Genomic DNA, 25,590 nt, shown 5'->3' with positions numbered 1-25,590 from the left:
ATTCTTAGAATCCAATTTTAATTGCAATTTTCCTCCCTTTTATAATAGTAATATACAAATTTGGAAATTAGGAATAGAGGAAGGGGTAAAAATCACTCACATTCTTACCACCTAAAAATAACAACTCCTAATATTTGGTTGTTTTTTCTTCTAAACTTTTTTTTTTTTTTTTGCAGTACGTGGGCCTCTCACTGTTGTGGCCTCTCCCGTTGCAGAGCACAGGCTCCAGACACGCAGGCTCAGCGGCCACGGCTCACGGGCAGAGCCGCTCCGCGGCATGTGGGATCTTCCCGGACCGGGGCACGAACCCGTGTCCCCTGCATCGGCAGGCGGACTCTCAACCACTGCACCACCAGGAAAGCCCTGTCCTTTCTTCTTTAATTGAGTCCATTCAGATTGTTAAGTATGATATCTGTTTGTCTTGATTTAAAAAGTGAACTTCAGGTCAATATGAAAGACTTAATTGATGTGGAACATCCCGCACACACATACACACTCCAAGCAAAAAGAATTGCTGAATAAACTGTAACAAAATAAATTTAAATGCAAGCTTAAGGCCTAGAAAGGGAAATCTCCAGATGTCAGAACAAAGGGAGCACCAAAATCAGAAAAGCAGACAACAGGGTACAGGCATTATGTCATTCAGGAAGCAGAGAAGCTGTTTCATGAGGCAAACAGATAACTCCATGAGTTATCTGTTTAATAATCCAGCTTTACAAACATAATTATTATTAGAAAATCACTCTATTTTCTGGTTATATGTTGGGCCAACTTAAGTTTTCAGCTATGATTTTGTTTATTTTTCTCTTTGTTCATAGGTAGGAGGAAATCCAGAGATGCTGTTCAGTGGGTGGCAGTCAGAGTTCTGCTAATTAGGAGTTCCGAATTAACTTTAAAATTTTTCCTAAATATTTTTTGTTTTCTTCTATCAAGCACATCTCTGGGTATAAAACAAAATACGTAGCTCTCTCTGCTCTTACTAAGGTTAACAGTAGCCTCCATGTTCCTAAATCCATTTGGTCTCCTCTCAGTTCTCACCTTACTGACCTCTCAGCAGTATTTAACACAGTTCATATCTCCAGCCTCCTTCCTTCATTTGGCTTTTTCTTCATTAGGCTTTTTCTCTTTTCTGTTGACACTTACTTGGCAGTCTCATGGCTTGACACTCTCATGATAGACTGATGACTTCAAGACGTATATCTTTATATCTTGAATATAAACCTGCAGCCCAGACCTCTCCCATGAACTCCAGGCTCTTGTCTACTTGATATTTTTCCCTTGTGGTCTAACAGGTGTTTCGACCTCACGTGTCCAAAAGCAATGCTCCTACTCTTCCTCCCACCAGATCTTCCCCTGCAGTCTTAACTCATCCCATTTAAGGGCAACTTGACTGTCCCAACTGCTCAGCCAAGTAACTTAGAGTCATCTTTGATTATTCTTTTTATCATATGCTACATCTAATTTATTTGCAAATGCTCTTAACTCCATTATTAAAAGTGACCCAAAATCAGATTGCTTCTCACCATTTTCACCCTCATTCAACCTACTGATATCTCTTACTTGGACCATAATAGTAACTTCCTAATCAGTAGCCCTGCTTCTACCTTTCAGTCTATTTTCCAACTTAGCTGTTGGAATGTTATTCATTCCATGATGGTCCTGTTAAAAAAAGAAACCCTGTGTAAAAACAAATCAAATCATGTCACTCTCCTGACCAATACTCTCCAAAGTCTTCCATCTCAAACAGGTGGAAGCCAACATCTTGTAAATGGCCTACAAAGACCTGCATGATATGGCTTCTGTGCAGTGAAGTATTAACCTTGACCAAAGAAAGGTTTGACCCTTTGCCCCCAGCTCCTGAGAGGTGACCTCTAAGCCCTTGGAATGCTCTACCCACCAGGAGTGTGTTTATCTACCTGGAGGCCTTGGGCCATGCCTGATGGTCTATGCTAAATGTGTGTTATATAGTAGGGTTCTTGGGCCACAAAGAATCAGCTTGACCTCCATACAGGCAAGAGACCAAGGTCAACCACGCAGGTGGTCAATGTGTCTATGTGGCCGATCTGCAATGAGAACTCTGGGCACCAAGGCTCTGCTAAGTTTCCCTAGTTGGCAACGTTCTATGCACACTGTCACACACTGTTGCTGGGAGAAAAGCGCTCTCCACATGGCTCCACTGGAAAGGGCAGCTAGAAGCTCTGTGCCTGGTTCTCCTGGACCCCACTCTGGCCACTTCGTCTCTATGCTGATTGTAATCTGTATCTTTCTCCTATAAAAACTATACATGTGAATATAAAAGCTTTGCTGAATTCTGTGAGTCCTTATAATGAATCACTGAACCTTAGGGAGGTCTTGGGAACCTCCTGAACTTGCAGCACTTCCTTTACTTTCTCAACATGTTTTCTTGCTACTCTATGGATCATTCACTCTGCTCATGTCTCACTGGCTTCTGTGATGTTTCTCCCTTATACACTTTTACTCTAGGCTTGTGCTGTACACTCTGTCTGGAGTATTCTTCCCCCAGAAGCCCATATGATTGTCCTTTTCACCTCCTTCAGACATTTATTCAACTGCTGTCTTCTCAGTTGGCCTTCCTTAGCTACACTATTTAAAATTGTAACTCTCCCCTGACACATATACTCATCTTCCTTCCATGTATTGTGTTTCTATAGAGAACTTATCCTTTCTGAAATGTTACACACTTTATTTTGTTAGTTTATTGTCTACCTCACCCTAACTAGGATGAAATCTTAAAGAAAGCAGGGAACTTAGTCTGTTTTGTCACTGCTGTGTCCCCCATGTCTGGAATAATGTATAATATAGGTGAGCACTCAGCAATAGCTCTTGAATGAAAGAATAAAATCTGTGTCTGTCTGGGAGGATATAAGCTAAAGAGTTCAACAGAACAACAGATACTGCACCCGAAACAATAAGGACTGGTTAGTGGTCGTACAAAATAACTTCATAAAAGAGTGCCACCAATGAATACTAAAATATGGATTTGTAGATTTGGCTGTGTGAACCTGATTTTCCATCTTCTGAGAGAATATGTTTTGGATCACCCAACAATTTAAAGGGGTCATGAGATATAGCAGGGAAAATATTTAACCTATACAGGACATGCAGAAACCAAGGATAGGTGAACATGGAGTCAGAAATGGAAGGTCCTTGGATAGGAAATCGTTGTGAGGAAGGAGCAGAAAGAAGATAGTTGGACTCTGTCCACTGTCATTGAGTCTCAACCAGGCTCCCTCAAGCAATTAAAGCCCCTGAGTGGATAAGTACGACCCTATTGTTGCCATTGCCCATCCCACTAACACTGAATTGAACAGGTCAGGGTCTTGCTCAGGAGGTGGAATGGGGCCAGGCTCCAAAGAGAAACCCCACAATGACCTATTGATACCCCAAGGTATCATCTTGCAATTTGCTAATCACCAGCCGAAGAGTGCCTTTGTTGCACGCCATGTTGTTCCTGGAAAAGTCTGATCTGTACCAAGAACAAGAAGCTCCAATCAGAACTCACAATCATCCACAATTGCCGAGTAGAGAGAGAACCTTCTAGTATATTTAGGATGATGTAGAGTCATCCAGGAATCCCAACAGGAGGGCTGACCCTCCAGACTCATCTCTGTCTTTTGGGAAATGACACCTGGGTATTATAATGAGACGATACCCTTCTTGTAATGAGATGGAAATGGAAATTGATTAGGAAAAGAGTAAACTAAAGAGGGCTAGTCTATGGGATTGATGGACAGGGGTAAGAAGGGGAGAGCTTGTGGTGGGAAGGAGTGGAGGAGAGACCCATGACTCCGTAACGTGGGCATGTTAGCAACACATCTCAGGAGAAGCAAGGAATACGCAGAGTGAAGGCTGTGAGTATCTCATCTGGTCACAACCCAGGACTCCACTAGGACTGGACAGTGACATCACAGAGAACTTTCTGGAGGAAAGTACAGTGAAGACTCTGTGAATAGAGTGAAATAACTGAGTGAATGGAAAGTGAAACGAGATGGATGTCTGAGGAGAAGAAACAATAAAGTGGACTTATGACATTATAATGGGCAGCTTCAAAGGATTCTAACATCCAAGATTTCAGGACCTATTTCCTACGAGAACAATGCTGTCCCCCAAGTACCACTAAAACAAATGAGGGCACTTTGGATCTTTTCAGTAAAGAGAGAAGGTTGGGAAGTAAGTGGCAAGGAGGCTGTGGATGGAGAGTCTGGTGGAGCAACGCCCTGTGTCTGATAATCCAGCAGATTGTCTGCCAGTGAAAAATGAGGGCTTATTCCTCATACTCTTGCTTAATCATTCATTTATTCAGCAAACATTTATTGAGTTTTACACTAGATACTAGATTCTGGGAATTCTGCAATTAACCATACAGATAACATCCCTGTCCTCCTGGCGTTCACACTCCAGTGAACGAGACAAACAATATGGAAACAAACAAATCCAAGTGGTAAGAGGAAAAAAAAACAGACAAAAAAGAAAACTAAATACAATTTTCTTTCAGACAAACAAAAACTGAGGTCATTCAATTTAAGCCCAAAATGACTAGAAGAACAGAAACTTCCACAAGAATATCTGGAGTGTAGAAGGAATTCTTTGTTTCCAGTTCAAGACCATTTCATCTGATGTGCAAAAGACAAGGTAAGCTTTTCTGATATTTGGGCTATATATGTTGTAATTTCAAATCAGTGGGGAAAATTTAGGCTATCAAAACTGACTTTGGGAATTTTAGAAGTATAAATTTAAGTTGCTATCTCATATAAGAACTTTGAGCTGGGACAGAGACTTACATATGAAGGATGAAACCATAAATGTGCTAGAATACATTGCAGAAAGACATATTATCCTTTATGGGGAAGACCTTTTGAAATAAGACATTAGAGCCATAAAACATAAGGGGGGAAAAAAGAGTAGTAAGAGGAAAAATAGGGGTAAAGGAAGGAGGTGCTAATTTGATGAATTTTACAAAGATGTTACAGCAAGGATTAACCTTTTGGGAAATTATGCATAGAGATTCTGGTTTTACACAATGGTCATGTCAAGAAGCAATCATGGCTCCTTTTAAAACCCATAACCAGTTTCTAAATGTACATGTTGTCACTGTGTGTTGAGTTGTCTAATGCTGCAAAATTTCAAAAGCAGGGTGAATCAGTGATCTGTTACAGACCCTCCAAATGCTAAAGCAAGAGCTTAGATACTTAATGAGCTGCACATTCTGCACCCACACTCTACAATTTTCAGAGCTTCTATCTCATTCTGCCTTAACAAATTAAAAGGAATATCATGGAGGGAAAAATAGACAATTGGGTCAAAACTCCCTTATCTAAAAATATTCCACGTGACCCACTGAGAGCCTGTGTCTCCCTGGCTGCTGTGGCCTCTCAGCTACTCCCACCTCTCCCAGTGGGCTCACCAGGATGTGTGGCCAGAAGCCACACTCTTCTGCTCTGCAGCCAGTTTGGAAGAGGCCTCTCCCTTTGGCTGCTGCTTTAGTTTCTTGGCATGGTTCCCTGGCCAAGCATTATGGGTGCCTGATTTGGAGGCTAGAGGGTCCCAGGTAATCACATACTTGGCCCTGCCTGCCCTCCCTGCCTGTCAGTGCTCAGAGGACCTCACTCAGGTCCTGGTAATTCTCAACAGCCCCCCACAGTGCACGCCCCTCAGCAGAAGTGCTAAGCAGATAAACATAGGGGACTGAATTTATGTAGGTCAGTTAGGTCAGTATGTCTTTGAGATCCACCTCAGCTTTGAACCTAAAGGTCAAGATGACGATGTGGTGGCCTTGTTGGGGAGCTGTGGAAGACACAGTCCTCGATGCGGAATTGGTAGCTGTAGCCAGGCCTTCTGGCCGCGCTTAGAGACGGTGTTGGCACCATAGCACCACCTCCCAACCCAAAGCAGACACTGCAATTAGTCACCACCCTCTTTCCCACTGACCTCCTCCCTGTGCTAAAACTAATTCCAGTCCGAACTATGCCAGATTGAAGGAAATGAAAAAGCCATGACAACAAAATACAATATTTGATCCTGAACTAGATGCAGTACTGGTGGAGTAAAAAAATTGCTATAAAGGGCACTATTGTGTCTGCTGGCAAAATGAGAATACAGACAGTGGATCAGATAAAAACTAGGTAAATCTGACTGAAGTTGGTAATTGTACTTGGGGGTGTATGAAAGAATATCCTTACCCTTAGGAGGTACTGAGGGGTAAAGGGCTATTATGGATGTAACTTACTCTCAAAAGGCTTGGAAAAATACATTGGAGGTGGGGGGAGGATGCAGAAAGCAAGCAGGTAAGAACACGATCAAATGGAGCAAAATGTTAACAATATATTAAAGATTAAAGTGCTACAGATATTCTATATATTATTCTTGCAATTTTTCTGTATTTTTGAAATTATTTTCCAATAAAAAAGGTTTTTTTTCATAATCTGATTTTAAGACTAGATAGGTTGTCTAAAAATAGCTCCTCTACTACCTGAACTTCCCCATTAGAGGTTTCTTTGGATATGACATATTTTACAGATACCCCAGGACCCCACCTTCAACTGGGACCGCTTTGCCTTCATGTGTTTTTCTGCATCATGATTGTTTGAAACACACTGTCCTGGAATGTATCTTCATCTGAACATTGGCGCACATCACAAAATATATAATTGAAATCTTAGGGAGCATCAGTTGATAACTAGCTAAGGGCAAGGCAGAGGAATCACTGATGAGAGGCTAAAGTGTTAGGCGTGGAGAGGTGTCCCATGATAAGCAAAAACCTGGTTACAGAGGAGGAAGGGCACCATCATTTGACCACCTTCTAATTTGGTGCTGAGCCAGACCTGCAGGGTCATGGTTCTAAGAACATTCGTGGGTTCTGAGCCAGACTTCTCCCAGGCAATCCTGACAACACAATCCTTCCAGATTCACTACATCTGCTCCATCTTAACTGTGCGACAAGATGCCTTCACCTGAGATGGGGCAGAAGACATCAACAGAACATTCTCTGAAGGAAGGCCAAGGGGATGACATGTCTGCCTTTCTTTTCTCCACCAGTCACCCACAGAGGTCTGTAGTGTAGTTCAGAATCCCATTCTTGGAAACCCCCAGACGTAGAAAATTTTCTCTATCAAATATCTAACTGGGTTAGGTTATGATAACATATCCCTGCTACAAGATTCTCAGAATCCTAAGTGTTACTGGTCATAACTTCTTACTTTTTCTCACTATAGAAGATTTCCCATTGTGATATAAAAAGAGATGCTTCTTAATTTTCACAATCAAGGAAAATATACAGATTCAAATTTAAGTTCTGGTCTAGGATTGCCTGGAAAAAGTTTAAAGATTTCTGCTTTCTGTGGTTCAGGGAACTGAATGAAGCGCTTCGGTTTTTTTTAATGAAATAGTGCATCCTAGTGGCACTTACAGGCACTGCAGATAAATTTAGGAAGAGGTTTTGTTTTTTTCCCTTGGGTAAAAATATATTTGACTCACAGTTGCTCCTTCTGCAGGGAAACCAGGTCTCAAAATGCTTTGTTTTTAATATGAAACTGCTGCAACTTTTTCCTATATGAGAAAGGGAGTGTTCATATAACACAGTGCTGTTCTTGAGCCCTGAATTTCCAGTGTTTTCATTATGCATAAAACAACTTTCCCTCTGGAAAACCACATGTGGAAATTTCAAAACAGAATGAAATTAATATTTCAAATCCAAGGGGCACTCATCTCTCACTTTTGCTTAAATTTTAAAGCATTTTCTATCTAAACTGACACTTCTAAAACATACTCGTTTTAGAACTTCTGTTCCATTCAATAGTAAATAAATATTCGGCCCCATTCTGAACAGGCCCCTTTCACTAAGCCTTCTAGGTCCTTTACCAGCAGGCTCTGAGGGTTTCAAGTAGTCACATAGGCTCTGAGACTGGACCATCTCAGTGTCTGCAACGTTCCTCCAGCCCAGCTGATGCCAGGAGAGCCACAGCCAGAGGACTCAGAGAAAATTAGCACAGGCCCCGAGACTGACCAAAATGAGGCCAGTCTAAAATAACTTATGTAGGCTTTTTTTTTTTAATGTGGAAAATACAACCCCCTGCTCAGCTAGCACTTTTTCTAGGCTTTTGATTTTCATGGCCATGGCCATAGCTACTTTTCAAGCAGGTCTGAGTGTGCCAAGCATTCCATGAAAAAAGTAGGTCAGCGGAGTATGCAGTGAAGGAGGGTTTGGAGGGTTTGGAGGGTTGGGGGTGGGGGGCTGGGAGGAAGACAGTGAGCTCAATTTAGGAACAAAAATAATTTTCAACTTCCACACTGTCATGGAAATCATGAAAAGCGGAGAAGTCAAGAGGGGGATAGTCTTTCCTAAGCTTCCACTATGTGACTCTGCGTGAATAGCACTATCCTGGGAGGAGGGCTTTATGTGCATTTTCATTTCATAGATAAGGAATCAGAGGATCAGAGAAAGGGGTTGGGGGGAAGGTGGTCTGCAAATCCTCCAGCCAGGACACCACATTCTCACTTTGACGGAACCCAGGGAAAGAGTGTTCAGAGCGAAAACTAGTTCTTACTTATCATTAGAATCTTCATTTAGAGATCAATGAAAATTCTATCAGTTAATGAATGTTTTCAAACGCTTTGCCAGGACACCTTTGTTACAAGCTGGTAGGTGAGTGAGGTTTCTCTCTGGCTTTCCCACCCTCTTCTTCAGGCCTGCCCGCCGGTATCCCCACACAGCCCCTGCACCACTGTGCCACGCCCCGACACCCAAGCTTGCCCCTTGATCCAGTCTAGAGACTTCGTTCCTATCTTCTCTGTTTTCAGGTCGGCCTGGCCGTTGTCCTGTTTCCTTCTTGCTCTGCTGCCTATTAGCTTAGATTACACACCTCCATTTTAACAGAACTGGAGCTTCTAGTTGAAGAAATTCTCAGGCAGTGTGGCAAGTGAATGGGAGAGGTACTAGAAGGTACCAGTGGGCATTTTAGCCCTTTTAATTTCATTCTGTCTCAAATATTTCTGTTCTAGACACAATGCTAGGCACTGGAAATACACAGACTGATAAAAGATGATTTTTATCATTCTATTACACCATTTGGAGAGTAATTTATTCCAATGTTTCCTGAGGCTGTTTTCATTAAATAGGAGGCCATGTGTGAAGTAAAAAGAAAAAAAACACCTTCTCAATAGATCCTGAGGATATATTCCAATAGTAGAAGCAAAAAAAGAATGTATGTAAGCAAGTGAGGAAAGGAGAGTGATATGCTCAGAACTGTGCAAGATTTAATTACACATGTTTATTTTCTGCCCCTCTCTCTTTTTTAGATACAACACCACACCCTTTTTCTTTCAATCTCTGAAAGATGACTAAACGATGGATTCCTAGGATTGGTTAAGAAGGAGGTGAAGCGAGGAAACCCTGTTTGTTAGGCTCCCACCATGGCAGGCAGTGAGCTAAGCACTTTCATAAATGTGACTTCATTTAATTCTTACAACACTGTCATGAGGTAAGTTGAATTAGGCCCATTTTACAGAAGAGGAAACTGAGACTCAGCAAGGCTAAGTAACATATTATATCTAAGATACAGGAGGAAATATGGGGCTAGAGCACTATAAATGGGGGAAAGGGACATTCCTACTTGTCTTTGGAGTCTTTCTTTCTGTTCCCCAACTTCTGAATGCATATACCTCAAAGAAGCAATACATGCTATCTAAGTGCAAAGCACAGGAGGATTGCAAAATAGTATAAGCTCTAGTTGTTCTCCTCAATATGACAACAGCATACTTTTGAGACACACACACACACACACACACACACACACACACACACACTCCAAACTATATGGAACAAAGACAAGTCATTCTGTGAGAGAGAAGGGAGAGCCTGTGGTTTGGATTTGTCTCGGCAAGGGGGACGTGTGAGAATATTCTAGATGGGGAAAGCAATAATGAGTGAGACTTGATGTTTCAGGACAGGGATGGAGGGCCAGTGTGCCAAGAAGTAGGACTGACGCAGATTGCAGAGCAGAGCAATGAGAGCAGTGCCTGGAAGACTGGATTAGAGGGGGACTGCAGCAACCCCGGGAGGCAGGGCGTGGGGTGTGTGGTGTGGGGGGGGATATGGAATGTGCAGGGGGGTGTGGGGAGGGGAGGAGGTGTGTGCGGGCTGTGTGGGATGTGAGTGCGGTGTGTGTGGAATATGGAGTGTGTGTGTGGTGTGTGGGTGTGTATGTTTGTATATGTGATGTGTGGGGGGTATGGGGGGGTGTGGGGGGATATGGAGTGTGTGGAGGGTGTGTATATGTGGTATGTGGGTGTGGGTGTGTGGGTGTGGTATGTGGGGGTGTGTGTACGTGTGTGTGGTGTGTGTATGGGGGTGTGTGTGTGTGTGCTGTGTGGGTGTGTATGTTTGTATATGTGATGTGTGTGGTGTGTGTGGAGTGTGTGTGTGGTGTGTGGCGATATGGAGTGTGTGTGGGGTGTGTATATGTGGTATGTGGGTATGGGGGAGTGTGTGTGGTGTGTGGACTAAGGGAGTATGTGGGTGTGTACGTGTATGTGATGTGTGTGAGGTTATGTGTGGTAGGGGTGTGTCTGTGTGTGTGGTGTGTGTGTATGGCGTGTGTATGGTGTGGGGTGTGTGTGTGAGGGTGTGTGTTGGCATAGGGTGGGATGGGGGTTGGAGGGCTGGGAATAAATATGGATTATGGAGCGAGCACTGGACTGGGACCCAAAGGACAAGGGCTTTGTTGTTGGCTGAAAACACATTTCTGAGCTTCAGTTTTCTCCAGCTGTAAGACCAGAAATTGGAGCAGATTATCTCCGAGGTCTGTCCCACATCAATAATTCCAAAACTTCGCCCCACCTCTCCTTTTCTTCTTTTGTCCCCTCCCACCTTCTGCTCAAGGCTATAGAAAATTTTGTCTTTGGTTGGCAACTAGCATTTGTTTTAAATGTGAGAAACAATTGTTTCATTCCATGAACCTGGACAAGCCCTGTCATTATAAAATAGCAAAATCTGTGTCATTATTATTGGGGAATTTTTTAAGTGTAAATAATTTCAAACTAATTGATGCAGTTTCTATTAAACCAATGTCATTTCTTCTACCACACCCACTTGCTTTTACTGAATTGTTATTTTATATAATGCCCCTTTTTAATATTAGGGGCCCCATGAGAAAAAGCCCGAGGACACTGCTGTGTTTACTATAAGGACATTTTTTGAAGATATTAATTTACACAACGAAGAACCACGAGAGAACTTTCTCTCTGATCTCCACATCAGAGAGAAGTGTTCCATCCCTGAGCAGCTGGCTCGTGTTCACCTAAAGGACTCTGAGACTGCTGTAAAGAGCTCCATGGCCCTCTTCCCAGCTTGGTGCTACTGGAAAGCGCAGGGCCAAATCCAGGTGCAAGGGCATGGCTTGCCCGTGTCACCCTCACTCACCCCAGGCTGCCTTCCTTTCCTGTTCTTAATCTTTCTAGGTCTCATCCTTTTTTTTTTTTTTTTTTTTTGGCCATACCACGTGGCTTGTGAGATCTTAGTTCCCTAACCAGGGGATTGAACTCGGCAGTGAAAGCACAGAGTCCTAACCACTGGACCACCAGTGAATTACCTCTTTTTTTATTTATTTTTATCTTTCTGAATTATATGCAGTTGGGCACCTTAAATACCTCTGGAAACAAGGAGGTTTAAAAATAAATGAATAACCACAACAAATAAATAGTCCGTACAACTGAAAGCTTTGTTTTCTAGACCAGGGGTCAGCAAATTATGGTCTACTGGCCAAATCTGGCCTGCCACTTGTTTTCATATGGTCTGTAAGATAAGATTGGCTTTTTTTTTTAATGGTTTGGGAGGAATAAAAGGAAGAAGATTTGTGGTATGAGAAAATTATATGAAACTCAAATTTCAGCGTCCGTAAGTAAAGTGTAATTGGAACATAGCCACGCCCACTCCTTTGCTTATTGTCGATGGCTGCTTCCACCTACAAGGGCAGAGTTCAGTAGGTAGGACAAAGGCAGATGTAGCCCATGATCTTAAAATATCTACTATGTGGCCTTTTACAGAAAAAGTTTGGGGTCCCTTGGATTAGACCTTCATTTTACATCCATTTGAGTTCCTCCCGGCTTATGTGAGTATTATAAAATTGCTTCAAAGCTGGGTGTCTACTGCATCCTTACTCCATCTAGATTGTTTTTGTGCTTTGTCCATAAAACTAATTCTCAGTGTACTTCTACTTTGACACAAGCTCAGGTTCACTGTCTGGCTCAGAGTTCAATGCTTTGTAATAGAGATAGCCTCCTAGAAATAACTGAAGGACCCTCTTGGGTGACTATTTCATAGATATTTTAAAAATGAATTCACAAAAAACTTCTATTTTTGCTGAAAATTCTAAGCCAACAGAAGGATCGACACAGCAACTTGGCACTTTATACACCACATTCAAACAATTTCCTCCCATTTCTTTTCAGTTGATACATGTGTTTGCATATTTACTGATTTTTTTTCCTCCCCTGGTCACCCTTAGTTAGAAATATAACCAAATCTCCATGGAAACACAACATAATGCTCTCTCACAGATGATTGAGGGACCCGAGCAGCTGGTATTGGGCTGAAGGCTGCAATGGCATCTGACCAAATTAGGAAGAGAAAACAGCTTACCCGGCTCTTCCAGACCTCTCAGAATTCTAAGCTCAGCATGGAAACCTACACAGATTGTGAATTACTGCAGATTTTTAAAAAACTTCTCTTATTATTTTTAACCACTTTATTGAGATATAATTTACATACATACAATTCACCCATTTAAAGTACAACATAATGATTTTTAGCATATACACAGGGTTATTACTGCAAAGTTTTTAATTCTTTCTTTTCTTTCTGAGAATACTCTATCTTATCCATTTGTATGTTTCAGCTATAGGGGGCTTTCATCCCCTGCCCCCAGAATGATTGACAGGAGACACAGAATAAGCAGGAAGGGAACCTACATTTAGTGAACATCTACTGTGTGTTAGGAACTTATATGTCACACCTACTTATATGACTCTCAGTGTCACACAGTTTGTAAAGCAGAAGAGCTGGGATTTGAACTCTGGCCTGATTAACTCCAAAGCCCATTCTCTTTCCACTACACATGAAATAATACTCTTCAGAAAGAAGAAAATAGAAAAGGCAGGTTGAATGAGGTCTTTTAACATAGCCACGGTTTTGGGGGGAGGTGGAAATCAAGGTAAAGAAGAATAAAAAAGTCTCCTCACCTAACCCCAACTACGCCTATAAGAAGTCAAGGTCAAAAGCCAGGTTGGGCAGGAACCAAGAGAACCTGGATACTCTTCCTTTAAAATCCATCCCTAATGCTTAAAGGAGAATGTTTTAAATAAGGATACTTAATAAGTGCCTTGAAAAAAGAATAGACAAAGTACTATGGACATTTGGAGAAAGGAGTGGGGAGGGGTAAAGGTGACATGTGTCAGGAAGAGGTGGCAGAGAATAGCAAGTTCATCATAATTCAAAGCCTTGGCTATTTTCTGGGGCCAAGTATCTATTTAACTGTACTTTCTCTCCTCATATTCTGATCTAGGAACAATGATCTTCTAAGTCCCATTTCCTACTAGAATGTGGTCTAGTGGCACATACGCTTGCCTAAGAGCCTGCCTCTGTGAGATGGACCTGCCAGCCATGCTCTCCAAGGCATCTTGAAGAGTCACCTCAGAACTGTACTCTCAAGCCGTGCAGAGGATGGGATCTGCAGGCGTGCCTGGGAAACCAAGCTGGGATGACTGCTCCCCTCAAGCAGGTGGGCTCCAATCCCCCACCCTCAACTAGGAGACCTTTGTTCTTACCTATTTGAAGGGAGCATTCCTGTGCTCCATAAGTGCTTAGAAAACACTGTCCTAGAACATATCTTTGTCTAACACTGGCACACATCACAAAATATGTAGTAGATATTCAAACCAGGACATTGAGAGAAAGAGGCCTGCCCTCTGAAGATTTATAAAAGTGTTCATGGTGATACCACCCATCCTGGGACAAAGATGCAAAGACACATTGTTTTTGAAACAGCGAAACAGTCCATCTTCACCAGATCTATATTCCACCACTATTACCACTGAGGGTCAAGGAAAGCATGGAGAATAGAGTGAGAGAATACGGAGAGTCAGAGAGAAGGTAGCTCCTTCTAGTAAAGACAGATTCAGAAAAGGTGGGTGAGGAATGACATCATCTCCTCCTCCATCCCAGGGTGTGGAGCCATAGGTTCTCTTGGAAAGGTTGTTAGATTCTTCTTAGGCTCCACTTCTAAAGCATGATGGGGTGAGCGGTCTTATGTTTATATGCCCTGTAAACCTAGAAGAGTTCATTCGTCTTCTGCAGGAGCCCTTTTTTGCATAAAGAGTCTGTGTGAAATACTTAGCTCTCCAGAGATGAGCCATCTCATTGCAAATTGCTTTATTAATCAAATTAGCTGATAACTAGAGCAGTAGGTACTGCATTAAAATAGACCTTTTGATTATAGAAAAATAAAATCATTTAGGGACATCTTGTCTATGCAAAAACAATCTTATTCTGTGAACTGGAAGTTTTGACTTGAGCTAAAACAACTGTTCTTTATAAATGCTAAGGGCTTGGGGTTTTGTTTTCTGTTTTTGTTTTTGTTTTCAGTTTCCAGCACCTTTGTCCTTCTGAACAGCTTTTGCTCAGCTTCCTGGATATTTAAAACTCTAGGCATTTGTCAAGGAAGTACTTGTGCGGGTACAGCTGGGTGATTTAGCTAAGCACAGACATATCTTATAGAGGTTTGAACAATAATTGCTCAGAAAAAGAATGATCTTCCCATTCCAGAGCAATTTTAAAAGATTATACATCCAACCCCATACTAGGAAAAAAATTCTCCTTTTTGTTAATCTTTCACAGAATAAATGATGGTATTGGAAGGTTAGAGAACAACCAGTAATTTATCTTGGGCTACACTGATAAAAAGTGCTGTCATTTCAAGAACCTGCTCAGTCTCATGAACTACTTTATTAGCTATTAGCACAACCACATGATTCAGGCTTAAAAGAAAATAACAGCCTTGAAGGCCAGGCAGCATTAAAAAAATTCTAGTCTTAATTTATAAATTGCCTTAAGAAGAATAGAGCACCCATTCTTCATTACGATCTGCTAAATCACATACTTTTGCTTAAGTATCAAGCCAAAGACATTTCTAATGGCACAAGGTTGGGAACTTCCACAGGTGAATTTGACTATCTTTATGTAATCTTTGAAGCGAAGAGAAAGTGGACAAATTAAAGCTTGAAAAATTAAGGCAGCCCAAGAAGAGGGCTCACTGCGTTCATTTTTCTTTTCCTTTTGCTATATAGTATTTTTTTTGCTATTTCAATCCTTCTGTCTTTAATAACAACAACCTTTGACTTCAGTGCAGTGCCCTGGCTGGATAACATTGCAACCAGCAAGTACCTGTAAGCCATGCCCGTCTCTGCCCTGGTGGTTTCCTGCAACGAAATTCCATGGACACGTAAAAACTTCTCCAGATATTTCCGTTCCGCTGCTCCACTGGGCCTAACAGGCCAACAGGCTGCCTGAGGCGGAGGCTTTGTTACTGCTAGGTGCCGTCTACATTTCAGAGCCGATTCGCTGGATTTGGGCAGACCCAGCTTGGGGCTGGGGATGTCTGCACAAGCAGGTTTATACAGATGCATGCTTCAAAAACTCGAGGAAGCAAAGTTAACTTCACAGTACTTAGCTCTAAGACTGGCTGTATCTTGCTATGATTATCTTGGGTTATCTAGCTTTGGTGTGTCCCTAAAAGGGAGCAGCTTGTTTTCCTTAGATGTCCCTTATCGTTTTTGTATGTGAGCAGGATCCTGAGCTCCTGGCAGAATTGCTGGTTATAAGTCCCTGCCAAAGCCTGTGCAAAACGAAGCCTGACCAAGGCCAATCGCATTTCTCGTCCCTGTAAAGTTTGAAAAGTCGAACTTAAGCAACCCCTTATTGGCCCTGGGGCAAAAAAAGTATGGGCACCATTCCCCATGTCTTTCTATTTAGGTAAAAGGAAATATTTTGGTGGGAGATAGGCCAAATATTCTCTTCTCATAAGGCCTTGGGGATGATTCATGAGTGTGTAATGAGACCTCTCTAAATCATCAAATATTCCATAATCAAATAATTTATTATACTAGTGACATGATTCATTTGGGTGAAAGGCCCAAAACATTTTTCTTTTTCAGATGTTACAGTCAAATGATAGGAAATATTAATAAGGTGACTTTAAAAAGCAAAGGACCCACACAAATATGCCCAATTGATTTTTGACAAAGATGCAAGAGCAATTCAATAGAAGGATAGGCATTTTGACAAACGGTGCTGGAGCAACTGGACATTCATAAGCAAAAACAAACAAACAAAATTAATGAACCCTTGACTAAAATCTCACATTTTTACAAAAATTAACTCAAAATGGATCACAGACATAAATGTAAAATGTAAAACTAGAAAACTTCTAGGTAAAAACGTAGGAGAAAACCTTCAGGAACCGGGGCTAAGAGAAGAATCTTAGACTTGATGCCAAAAGCACAATCCATAAAAGGAAAAAATTATAGATTGGATCACATCAACATTAAAACTTTTGATCTGTGAATGACCCTGTAAAGTGAATGAAAAAAGCAAATTACAGGCTGAGAGAAAGTATTTGCAAATCACATATCCGACAAAGAACTTATATCTAGAACATATAAAGAAACAAAAACTCAAACTCAAGAATAAAAGCATAAACTATCCAATGAGCAAATGGACAAAAGGTATGAACAGACGTTTCACTGAGGAGGAATGGCAAATAAGCACATGAAAAGATGCTTAATTATTAACCATTAGGGAAAATGCAAACTAAATTCACAATGAGATATCACTACACACCTATCAAAATAGCTAAAATAAAATGATAACACTAAATGCTGACAAGGATTCAGAGAACCTGGATCACTCATAAACTGCTGGTAGGAATATAAAATTGTACCACGACTTCCATAAAGAGTATGGCAGTTTCTTATAAAGCTAAACACACCAAACTTACCATATGAAACAGAAATTTACTCTTGAGAAATGAAATCTATGTTCACACAAAAACCTGTACACAAATGTTCATAGAAGGTTTATTCATAACAGCCCCAAACTGGAAACAACCCAAATTTTCTACAAAGGATGAATGGTAAACCATGGTATATCCGTGTTATGAATACTACTCAGCAATAAAAAGGAATGAACTACTGATACAGACAACATTGTAGGTAAATCTTATGCTGAATGACAAAAAGCCAATGCCAAAGGTTACATACTGTATGATTCCAATTATATCACATTTTTGAACTGACAGAATTATAGAGATGGAGAACCAGTTAGTGGTTGCCAGGTGAGAGGGAAGAAGAAAGGGGGGGAAGGTACCTCTGGCTATAAAAGGGTAGAAAAGGCTTTCTTGTGCTGGGACTATTATGTCTTGACTATGATGGCGGACACACCAATTTACACACGTGCTAAAATTGCATAGAACTAAATACACACACAAACACACACACACACGAGTGCATGTAAAATGAGTGAAGTCTGAATAATGTCAGTGGCTTGTATCATTGTCAATTTCCTAATCGTGATTTTGAACTGTAGTTATGTAAGATGTCATCATTGGGGGAAACTGCGTAAAGGGGATATGGGATCTCTCTGTATTGTTTCTTACAACTGCATGTGAATCCATAATTATCTGAAAATAAAAAGTTTAAAAAAAAGCAAAGAGTCTCCTCATATAAGGTCCTTCCACCTTGTGATTCCAGCTGTGACTCTCCTCCAACCATGACTCCTGGACATGAATGGTTCATCCAGTTCAACAGGCTTCCTGCTCCCAGCCCACCGATCACCATATCTTTGCTCACTTGGCTTCTAGCCAGTCCCTTCAAATGTTCCCTTAAAGCTCACCTCCTCTAGGAATTCTTCCCCGAGATCCCAGCCCCTGGTATACAATCATTCCTTGAAATTCATCTTGCAATTCACTTCTAAGGCATTCACTTAACAATTCTAAACTGTTCCCAAACATTTGCACATCCCCAATGGTTTCTGCCATATTTTTGTAACACCTGTACCATTATTTATTTACCGTTTGGAGTTAGCTTGAGTTTTTTAACCTAAATGTTATGAACTGAATGTTTGTGTCCCTCCAAATTTTCATGTGTTGAAATTAATCTCCATTGTGATGGTATTTGAAAATGAGGTCTTTGAGAGGTGATTAAGTCATGAGAGTGGAGCCCTCATGAATGGGATTAGTGCCCTTACAAGAAGAGGCCAGAGAGCTAACTCACTCTCCTTCTGCCATATAAGGACACAGCAAAATATGGTTGTCTGTAAAACAGGAAGAGGGCTCTCAGCAGAACCTGACCATGCTGACACCCTGATCTTGGACTTCCTAACCTCCAGAACTATGAAAAGCAAGTGTTTGTTGCTTAAACCACATACTCTATAGTAATTTGTTATAGCAACCCTAACTAAGACATTCAGTAAGGAAACATTACAAGCATCATAAAAAGAAAAACTTTATCACTTGTAATAAAATAGAATGCAAACTGTAAAAAATAAATAAAATTTAAAATGAAGAATAGTATTAAATTGTAGGTGGAAATTATTGGTGTCCAAATGTCTTATCTTTTCAGTTTTTATTGAGAAGAAGGTATTTCAGCACAGATCTGAGACTTTCTTTTCTTTCCTCTCTTTTTTTTTAGGTTATCAGAAGAACTGAGAGGAAACTGAAACTGGAATATACCACCTTTACAATTGGAATCAAATTTATTTAATGCCCTATCTGTGTACACACTAAAATCATCTCCTTGTCCACCAGTGGTACTTGTACCTACCTTGGGAAACACAGAATGATAATATATTGCCCCAGAGTATTAGATACCTCCTCCTGCAAGTGCACATCTAACTCCCCCTCTAGACTTACTCCTCTTTGAGGGGAGGGACGACTGTATCTGGCAAAAGCTTGTGACGTCCATAATAATCAGCATGGTGTTCTGTGCATGATTGACACTTCAAGGATATTAATGGTTTACTTGCTTGAATTTTAAATTCCCCAAAGCTACCTTTCCCCTTGTCAATCTGTTTCCATTTTCACCCCAGCAGCCAAAGCTCTGAGCCTCAAGAGAGAAATAAAAGCTTACAAAGAGAAGGCCAGAAAAGTTAGAAGAGAAATCAGGAAGCAGGACAGTGTTAAAGAGAAACTCGAATTCCCAAGTAAAGTTGTATCTATTGTTCAATCACTTACGCTAGCCACTGGTTAAATGAGCCACAGAAGTGGTTCCTCCAGTGGAGTTCCCGCCAAGGAAGAAACAGAGGTGAACTAGAAGAGCAGTCGTGAATAATGAGACATGAGCCCCCTTCAATGTTTTTTTCTGCCCTCTGAATATGGAACCAGGCCCAAGAGAGGAGACAGGGATGAGAAAGCCAGTATTTGTCTGAAACTGAAGTTTCTTTTCACTAAGTTCTAAAAGTTGAAAACTGTCATAAAAAGTCCCAGTTTGAAGATGGGGAGTAGAAACTATATTTATAAGGGAACTGTGTGTCTCTTTGGCTGTCAATGCAAATGCAAATCAACTTTAAATGACAAGTATAAGACTATAAGAAATGGCTCTGAGCAGCTAGGGGGACAGTTAATGTCTGTCTTGCTGTCTTTCTGTGTCTCGGGATGATAATTACTACATGCTGTTCAGAATCTTGAAGTATTATGCAAACCCAGGGTCAGCAGAGTGTGGGAAAAATGACATGGCCAACTGATGAGAGTGATGCTTCCAACCATGTTCTGTTGATGGGGTGCAAGAGGCCCTGGGACTTAGAAGTCACAAATAGAAGCTCACATAGCCCTGGATGGTGAACAGGCTTTATCCACACCTGCTCAGCATTCATAAATAACTGTGTGACCTTGAGCAGGTCTTGACCTCTCTGTCCCCTTAGTTTTTTTATGGGCTCAGGCTTAAGTAATCTCTAAGATTCTTCCAGATCTGATGTCCTGTGAGTCTTAAAAATTACTTGGGCTAAAATTCTGCAGAGATGAAAACCCTTCCTGTGTTGACTCAATGAATTACTAGCTAGTTCTCTAACATACCAGGCCCATGAGATTGATGCTATTATTCTTGGAATATACCAATCGTATTTATAGCCTAATTTTAAACTTTTGTTGGCTAAAGAGGTGACTTATTAAACACCGTATCCTAGATTTATGGACAGGGTACTGTCATCTAAAAATTGTCTTGGACTACAGTTGAAAACCGAGGCAGGAGCTAGTGAGGCCAGGGGAATGGGACTGTGTTTCCATGGCTGGGGTGAAGGAGTGCTGGTTCTGTCCAAATGAATTTAGACAAGAGACACCAGACCACAGATCCGAGCCTGCCTTCCCATTCCGATTACTTACGGGAACTACGTCCTTTTGCTCTGCAGGTGATGCTGTGACAGAAAGCAGTCACCTGACTGAAACGTCTGCCTCCAATCCCGCTGGGAACCATCAGAGGAGTTTCTCTTCTTGTCATTACCATCTTCTCTTCACCTTTGCCAGAGCTCCCTGCAGGTCTAGTTGTATGTGGTGAGAGCACAGTTAAAGACGTGTGGGTCGTATGAACGCCACACAATGAAGAAAACATTACCTTTGCTCTTTACTGCGAGAAGCTCACAGTAGAGGGGAGGAGGGAGACGAGTAAAGGCTACAGAGCAGTGCACTATGAGCTACAATACTGGCAAGCAGTGAGGAGACATGGAAACCCAGCATCAGTGACAGCAGCAGGAAAGGGAAGGGGTTGGAAGGGTGGAGGGAGTTCTTTCAGAGGTTTGCAATCAAGCAAGAAGGCTAATCTTGAAAGTCTGTTTATCATTGATTGGACCTTTTCTAGACAATCCCTCTCACCTCCTTTTAGGCCAAAATGTGTTTAGGAATAGAATAAAACCATCCCAGCAGGACTGGGGAAGGGACACACATTCAGTGCATGGGGTTACAGCATGGGAGTAATGGAGAGCCCCTGTTAAGGCAGCCTCAGCTCCCAAAGACAGTGCCTCCACCTCAGTCTCAACCCGCTTTAATCTCTTCTCCTTATCCTTGCAGCTGGTATATTATACACTATTGCACTACAACATAAAAACAACCCCTCTCCGAGGTGTAACTGTCATATTGCTAACATATGCAGAGATATATACATTGTAGCCTTGTCTTAGGAAAAATAGAAGCATACTTAAGGGCCACCAGGTCTTCGGGTCTCTTCCTTGACTAAAGGGCTTGTGGGCAGGGCTGACCCTTGGTATCTCACTGCACCTGCATTTATCCCACACTGACCCACATCCACAACCAGAAAGCATCTTTGAATTTTGGTATTTGCAGCAAGTCTCCTTTCACTACTTTGGGTGTGACTCTTTTGCTCTTTCTGCAAGTGTCCCAAAAGATGACAAAACGTGGCCTTTGTTCTAAGGCTAATGCAAAGGAAGTGGCCAATGGGGCTGCAATGTGCAAAAGTACACTCTGGCCAGAAATGCCTTGAAAGATGGCCACTGGGGACACAGAGTGCCTTGGAGAAGAGGTAGGTGAGGAGGAAGCAAGGTGGGAGGTGAGGCCTTAGTCCTATTATATGGGCTTCACACTCTCTCTCTCTTTTTTTTTTTTTTTTTTTTTTTTTGCGGTACGCGGGCCTCTCACTGTTGTGGCCTCCCCCATTGCGGAGCACAGGCTCCGGACGCGCAGGCTCAGCGGCCATGGCTCATGGGCCCAGCCACTCTGCAGCATGTGGGATCTTCCCGGACCGGGGCACCAACCCGTGTCCCCTGCATCGCCAGGCGGACTCTCAACCACTGCGCCACCAGGGAAGCCCCACACTCTCTTTTTAAGTAATGTTGAGCCACAGAAGGCTTGAGGTCAGGATAGTATTGTGGTCACATGCTGTCGAATCATCACTGAAGCAATGCTTCCAAAATGCTAAGAGCACATTCCCCCCTTATCCCAGTCTGCTTTGGCCTGACTTGGAGAATTTCCACAGATTGGGGGTGGAGTATGGTAGAAAGAGCATGGACTGTGAAAGCAGGAAGACTTGGGTTCGATTCCTACACCTACAGCAAAGTAGTGGATTGACCGCAGGCACTTTCTGAGTGCCATTTCTTCCTCTGGAAAATACACCTCACCATATTACAACACAGCCTTGCAAAGATTAAAGGGAATATCGTATCTGAATAGCTGGCACAGAATGAACGGTGGTTGTTGTTATAGCACCTGCTGCATTGCACAACTCGAGGGATTGCCCATCGACACTGAAGCCTGTGTGGATGATGCCCTTGTGTTGCAGTGAACAGCAGGCCTGGCTATATGCATCCGATGTGGACAGACTGAGCAAGCAACAATTTTCAGGAGATTTCAATGCTATGGGTTACATGACTGCAAAATATACGGGATGGCTTTAAATACGGGTCTACGGGTCTCTACCCTCTTCACTTTCTCCTTCCTAAAGAGAAGTAAAAGATTATCTGGATAAAGTTGATTTGTTCCTCATCTGGCGAGAAATCCCTCCATCCCTCCTTAAGCATCTACTCAGAAAGCAGATTTGAAAGCGGCAGAGACTCCCTCACCTCTGCGGTTACTGCTCCTGCTCTGCCAACGGGCTCATCCATTGTCTTCTGCACATTATTCTTTCAGGGTCTAGAACTTGTCCGAGACAAGGCTGGGAGGCCTATAGGTAAACCTCAGCTACAAACCAAGGCCTAAAAATGTATAGTTTCAGGGCTGTGATACGACACATTGCTGAGAGGTCTTATTGGGATCATTCCGTCTGAACCAATCTACCTCTTCATCATCTTCTTCTGGGCACTTAAGGTTAATCTAAAAAATCTATGATTTTACTGAAACTGTAAGAAATCTTAGAAATCATCTGGTTCAGTTGTCTTGTTTTACCAATGAGGAAAGAAACATCCAGGTAAATTGGCAACATTAAAAGTCAGTTATTGTAAGGACTGGAATAAAGTACAAGTTTCCAGGAGCTTTAGAAGCCAGACAGACAGGAGTTTAAAGCCTTGCCCAACAATGTACTACTGTGTGATGTGAGTGCTGAGTTTTCTGTTTCTTCCTCAGAAAAATAGGGAAAACAATATTACCTCCTCAGAGTTAACTACGCTATACTGGTTTATGTATTTTGAAGCCCCACGTGTACTACCTTGCCTCTTGAAATGTCATTGCACTGTATCATAATTGTAAATGTTTCATCACTGACTAAAGTGCCAAGGCAATCCTGCTGAAAAACAATCTGCTGAAAAACCCGCCCTGTGCTTCTGCCGTGGAAGACAAATGAATAGCTTCACTTTGCTTACTTTATTTATGATAGAATGTTCTTTTCACCTGGGGAAATTTATACAATTAAGAGCACAAGTGTCCCATCAACATTTTGAAAAACTGCATCTACATGGTTTGCTTTTCTAAAGTCTCTAAGGGTTATTCCAAGATAAACTTCAACTGGAGGCATGTACAGCTCTTGGCATTTTCCCAAAGATTCCAATGTTAATTCAAATAAAATCACAACTGAGGAGACCTTCAAGATGAAAGAGGAGTAAGACGTGGAGATCACCTTCCTCCCCACAAATACATCAAAAATACATCTACACGTGGAACAACTTCTACAGAACACCTACTGAACACTGGCAGAAGACCTAAGACCTCCCAAAAGGCAAGAAACTCCCCACGTACCTGGGTAGGGCAAAGGAAAAAACAGAGACAAAAGAATAGGGACGGGACCTGCACCAGTGGGAGGGAGCTGTGAAGGAGGAAACGTTTCCACACACTAGGAAGCCCCTTTGCAGGCGGAGACGGGGGTGGGCAGGGGGTGGGGAGCTTCAGAGCCACGGAGGAGAGCACAGCAACAGGGGTGCAGAGGGCAAAGCAGAGAGATTCCCACACAGAGGATCGGTGCCGAACGGCACTCACCAGCCCGAGAGGCTTGTCTGCTCACCCGCCGGGGCGGGCGGGGGCTGGGAGCTGAGGCTCGGGCTTCGGTTGGATGTAGGGAGAGGACTGGGGTTGGCAGCGTGAACACAGCCTGAAGGGGTTAGTGCACCACGGCTACGTTGGAGGGATTCCGGGAAAAACTCTGGAGCTGCCGAAGAGGCAAGAGACTTTTTCTTGCCTCTTTGTTTCGTGCGCGAGAAGAAGGAATTAAGAGCGCTGCTTAAAGGAGCTCCAGAGACGGGCGCAAGCCGCAGCTATCAACGCAGACCCCAGAGGCGGGCATGAGATGCTAAGGCTGCTGCTGCCTCCACCAAGAAGCCTGTGTGCAAGCACAGCTCACTACCCACACCTCCCCTCCCGGGAGCCTGTGCAGCCCGCCACTGCCAGGGTCCCGTGATCTAGGGACAACTTCCCCGGGAGGACACACGGCGCCCTTCAGGCTGGTGCAACGTCATGCCGGTCTCTGCTGCCGCAGGCTCGCCCTGCACTCAGTACCCCTCCCTCCCCCCACCTGAGTGAGCCGGAGACCCTGAATCAGCTGCTCCTTTAACCCTGTCCTGTCTCGGCAAAGAACAGACGCCCTCCAGTGACCTACACACAGACATGGGGCCAAATCCAAAGCTGAACCCCGGGAGCTGTGCAAACAAAGAAGAGAAAGGGAAATCTCTCCCAGCAGCCTCAGGAGCAGCGGATTAAAGCTCCACAATCAACTAGATGAACCCTGCATCTGTGGAATACTTGAATAGACAACGAATCATCCCAAAACTAAGGCAGTGGACTTTGGGAACAACTGTACACTTGGGGTTTGCTTTCTGCATCTAATTTGTTTCTGGTTTTATGTTTCTCTTAGTTTAGTATTTAGAGTTTATTATCATTGGTAGATTTATTTATTGATTTGGATGCTCTCTTCCTTTTTTTATATATATATATTTATTCCTTTTTCTCTTTTTGTGAGTGTGCATGTGTATGCATCTTTGTGTGATTGTGTCTCTATAGCTTTGCTTTTACCATTTGTCTTAGGGTTCTGTCTGTCTGGGTTTTGGTTTTTTTTAGTATAGTTTTTAGCGCTTGATATCATTGGTGGATTTCTTCTTTGGTTTGGTTGCTCTCTTCTTTCTTGCTTGCGTTTTTTTAAATTTTAATAAGTATTTAAATTTTTTATTTTAATAACTTTATTTTATTTTCTTTTTCTTTCTTTCTTTTATTCTCACTTTTCTTCTGAGCTGTGTGGTTGACACGGTCTTCGTGCTCCAGCCAGGTGTCAGGCCTGTGCCTCTGAGGTGGGAGAGCCGAGTTCAGGACATTGGTCCGACAGAGACCTCCCAGCTCCACGTAATATCAAACGGCAAAAGCTCTCCCAGAGATCTCCATCTCAACGCTAAGACCCAACTCCACTCAACAACCAGCAAGCTACAGTGCTGGACACCCCATGCCAAACAACTAGCAAGACAGGAACACAACCCCACCCATTAGCAGAGAGGCTGCCTAAAATCATAATAAGGTCACAGACACCCCAAAACACACCACCAGATGTGGTCCTGCCCACCAGAAAGACAAGATCCAGACTCATCCACCAGAACACAGGCCCCAGTCCCCT

General features: G+C 42.5%; 1 protein-coding gene across 3 annotated transcripts in view; it reads right to left on the bottom strand.

Annotated features, from left to right (window-relative positions):
• KCNAB1 (potassium voltage-gated channel subfamily A regulatory beta subunit 1) overlaps window positions 1-25,590 on the bottom strand; it is a gene marked incomplete at both ends in the record, with an annotated part of 422,539 nt that overhangs the window by 378,642 nt on the left and 18,307 nt on the right. Inside the window, one exon of one of the 3 annotated variants that reach the window (XM_082654937.1) lies at window positions 15,455-15,696. The exons of the other annotated variants lie outside the window; for them this stretch is intronic. Within the exon in view, the coding sequence (XP_082511063.1) occupies window positions 15,455-15,696 (242 nt within the window). Of the gene's footprint in view, window positions 1-15,454; window positions 15,697-25,590 lie in introns of those variants that run through there. 3 annotated transcript variants of the gene reach the window in all.

Source organism: Grampus griseus (genome assembly GCF_964374135.1).
Source record: "Grampus griseus genome assembly, chromosome: 5".
In the NCBI taxonomy this organism is placed as follows: domain Eukaryota; kingdom Metazoa; phylum Chordata; class Mammalia; order Artiodactyla; family Delphinidae; genus Grampus; species Grampus griseus.
This window is presented reverse-complemented; position numbering and strand designations above follow the sequence as displayed.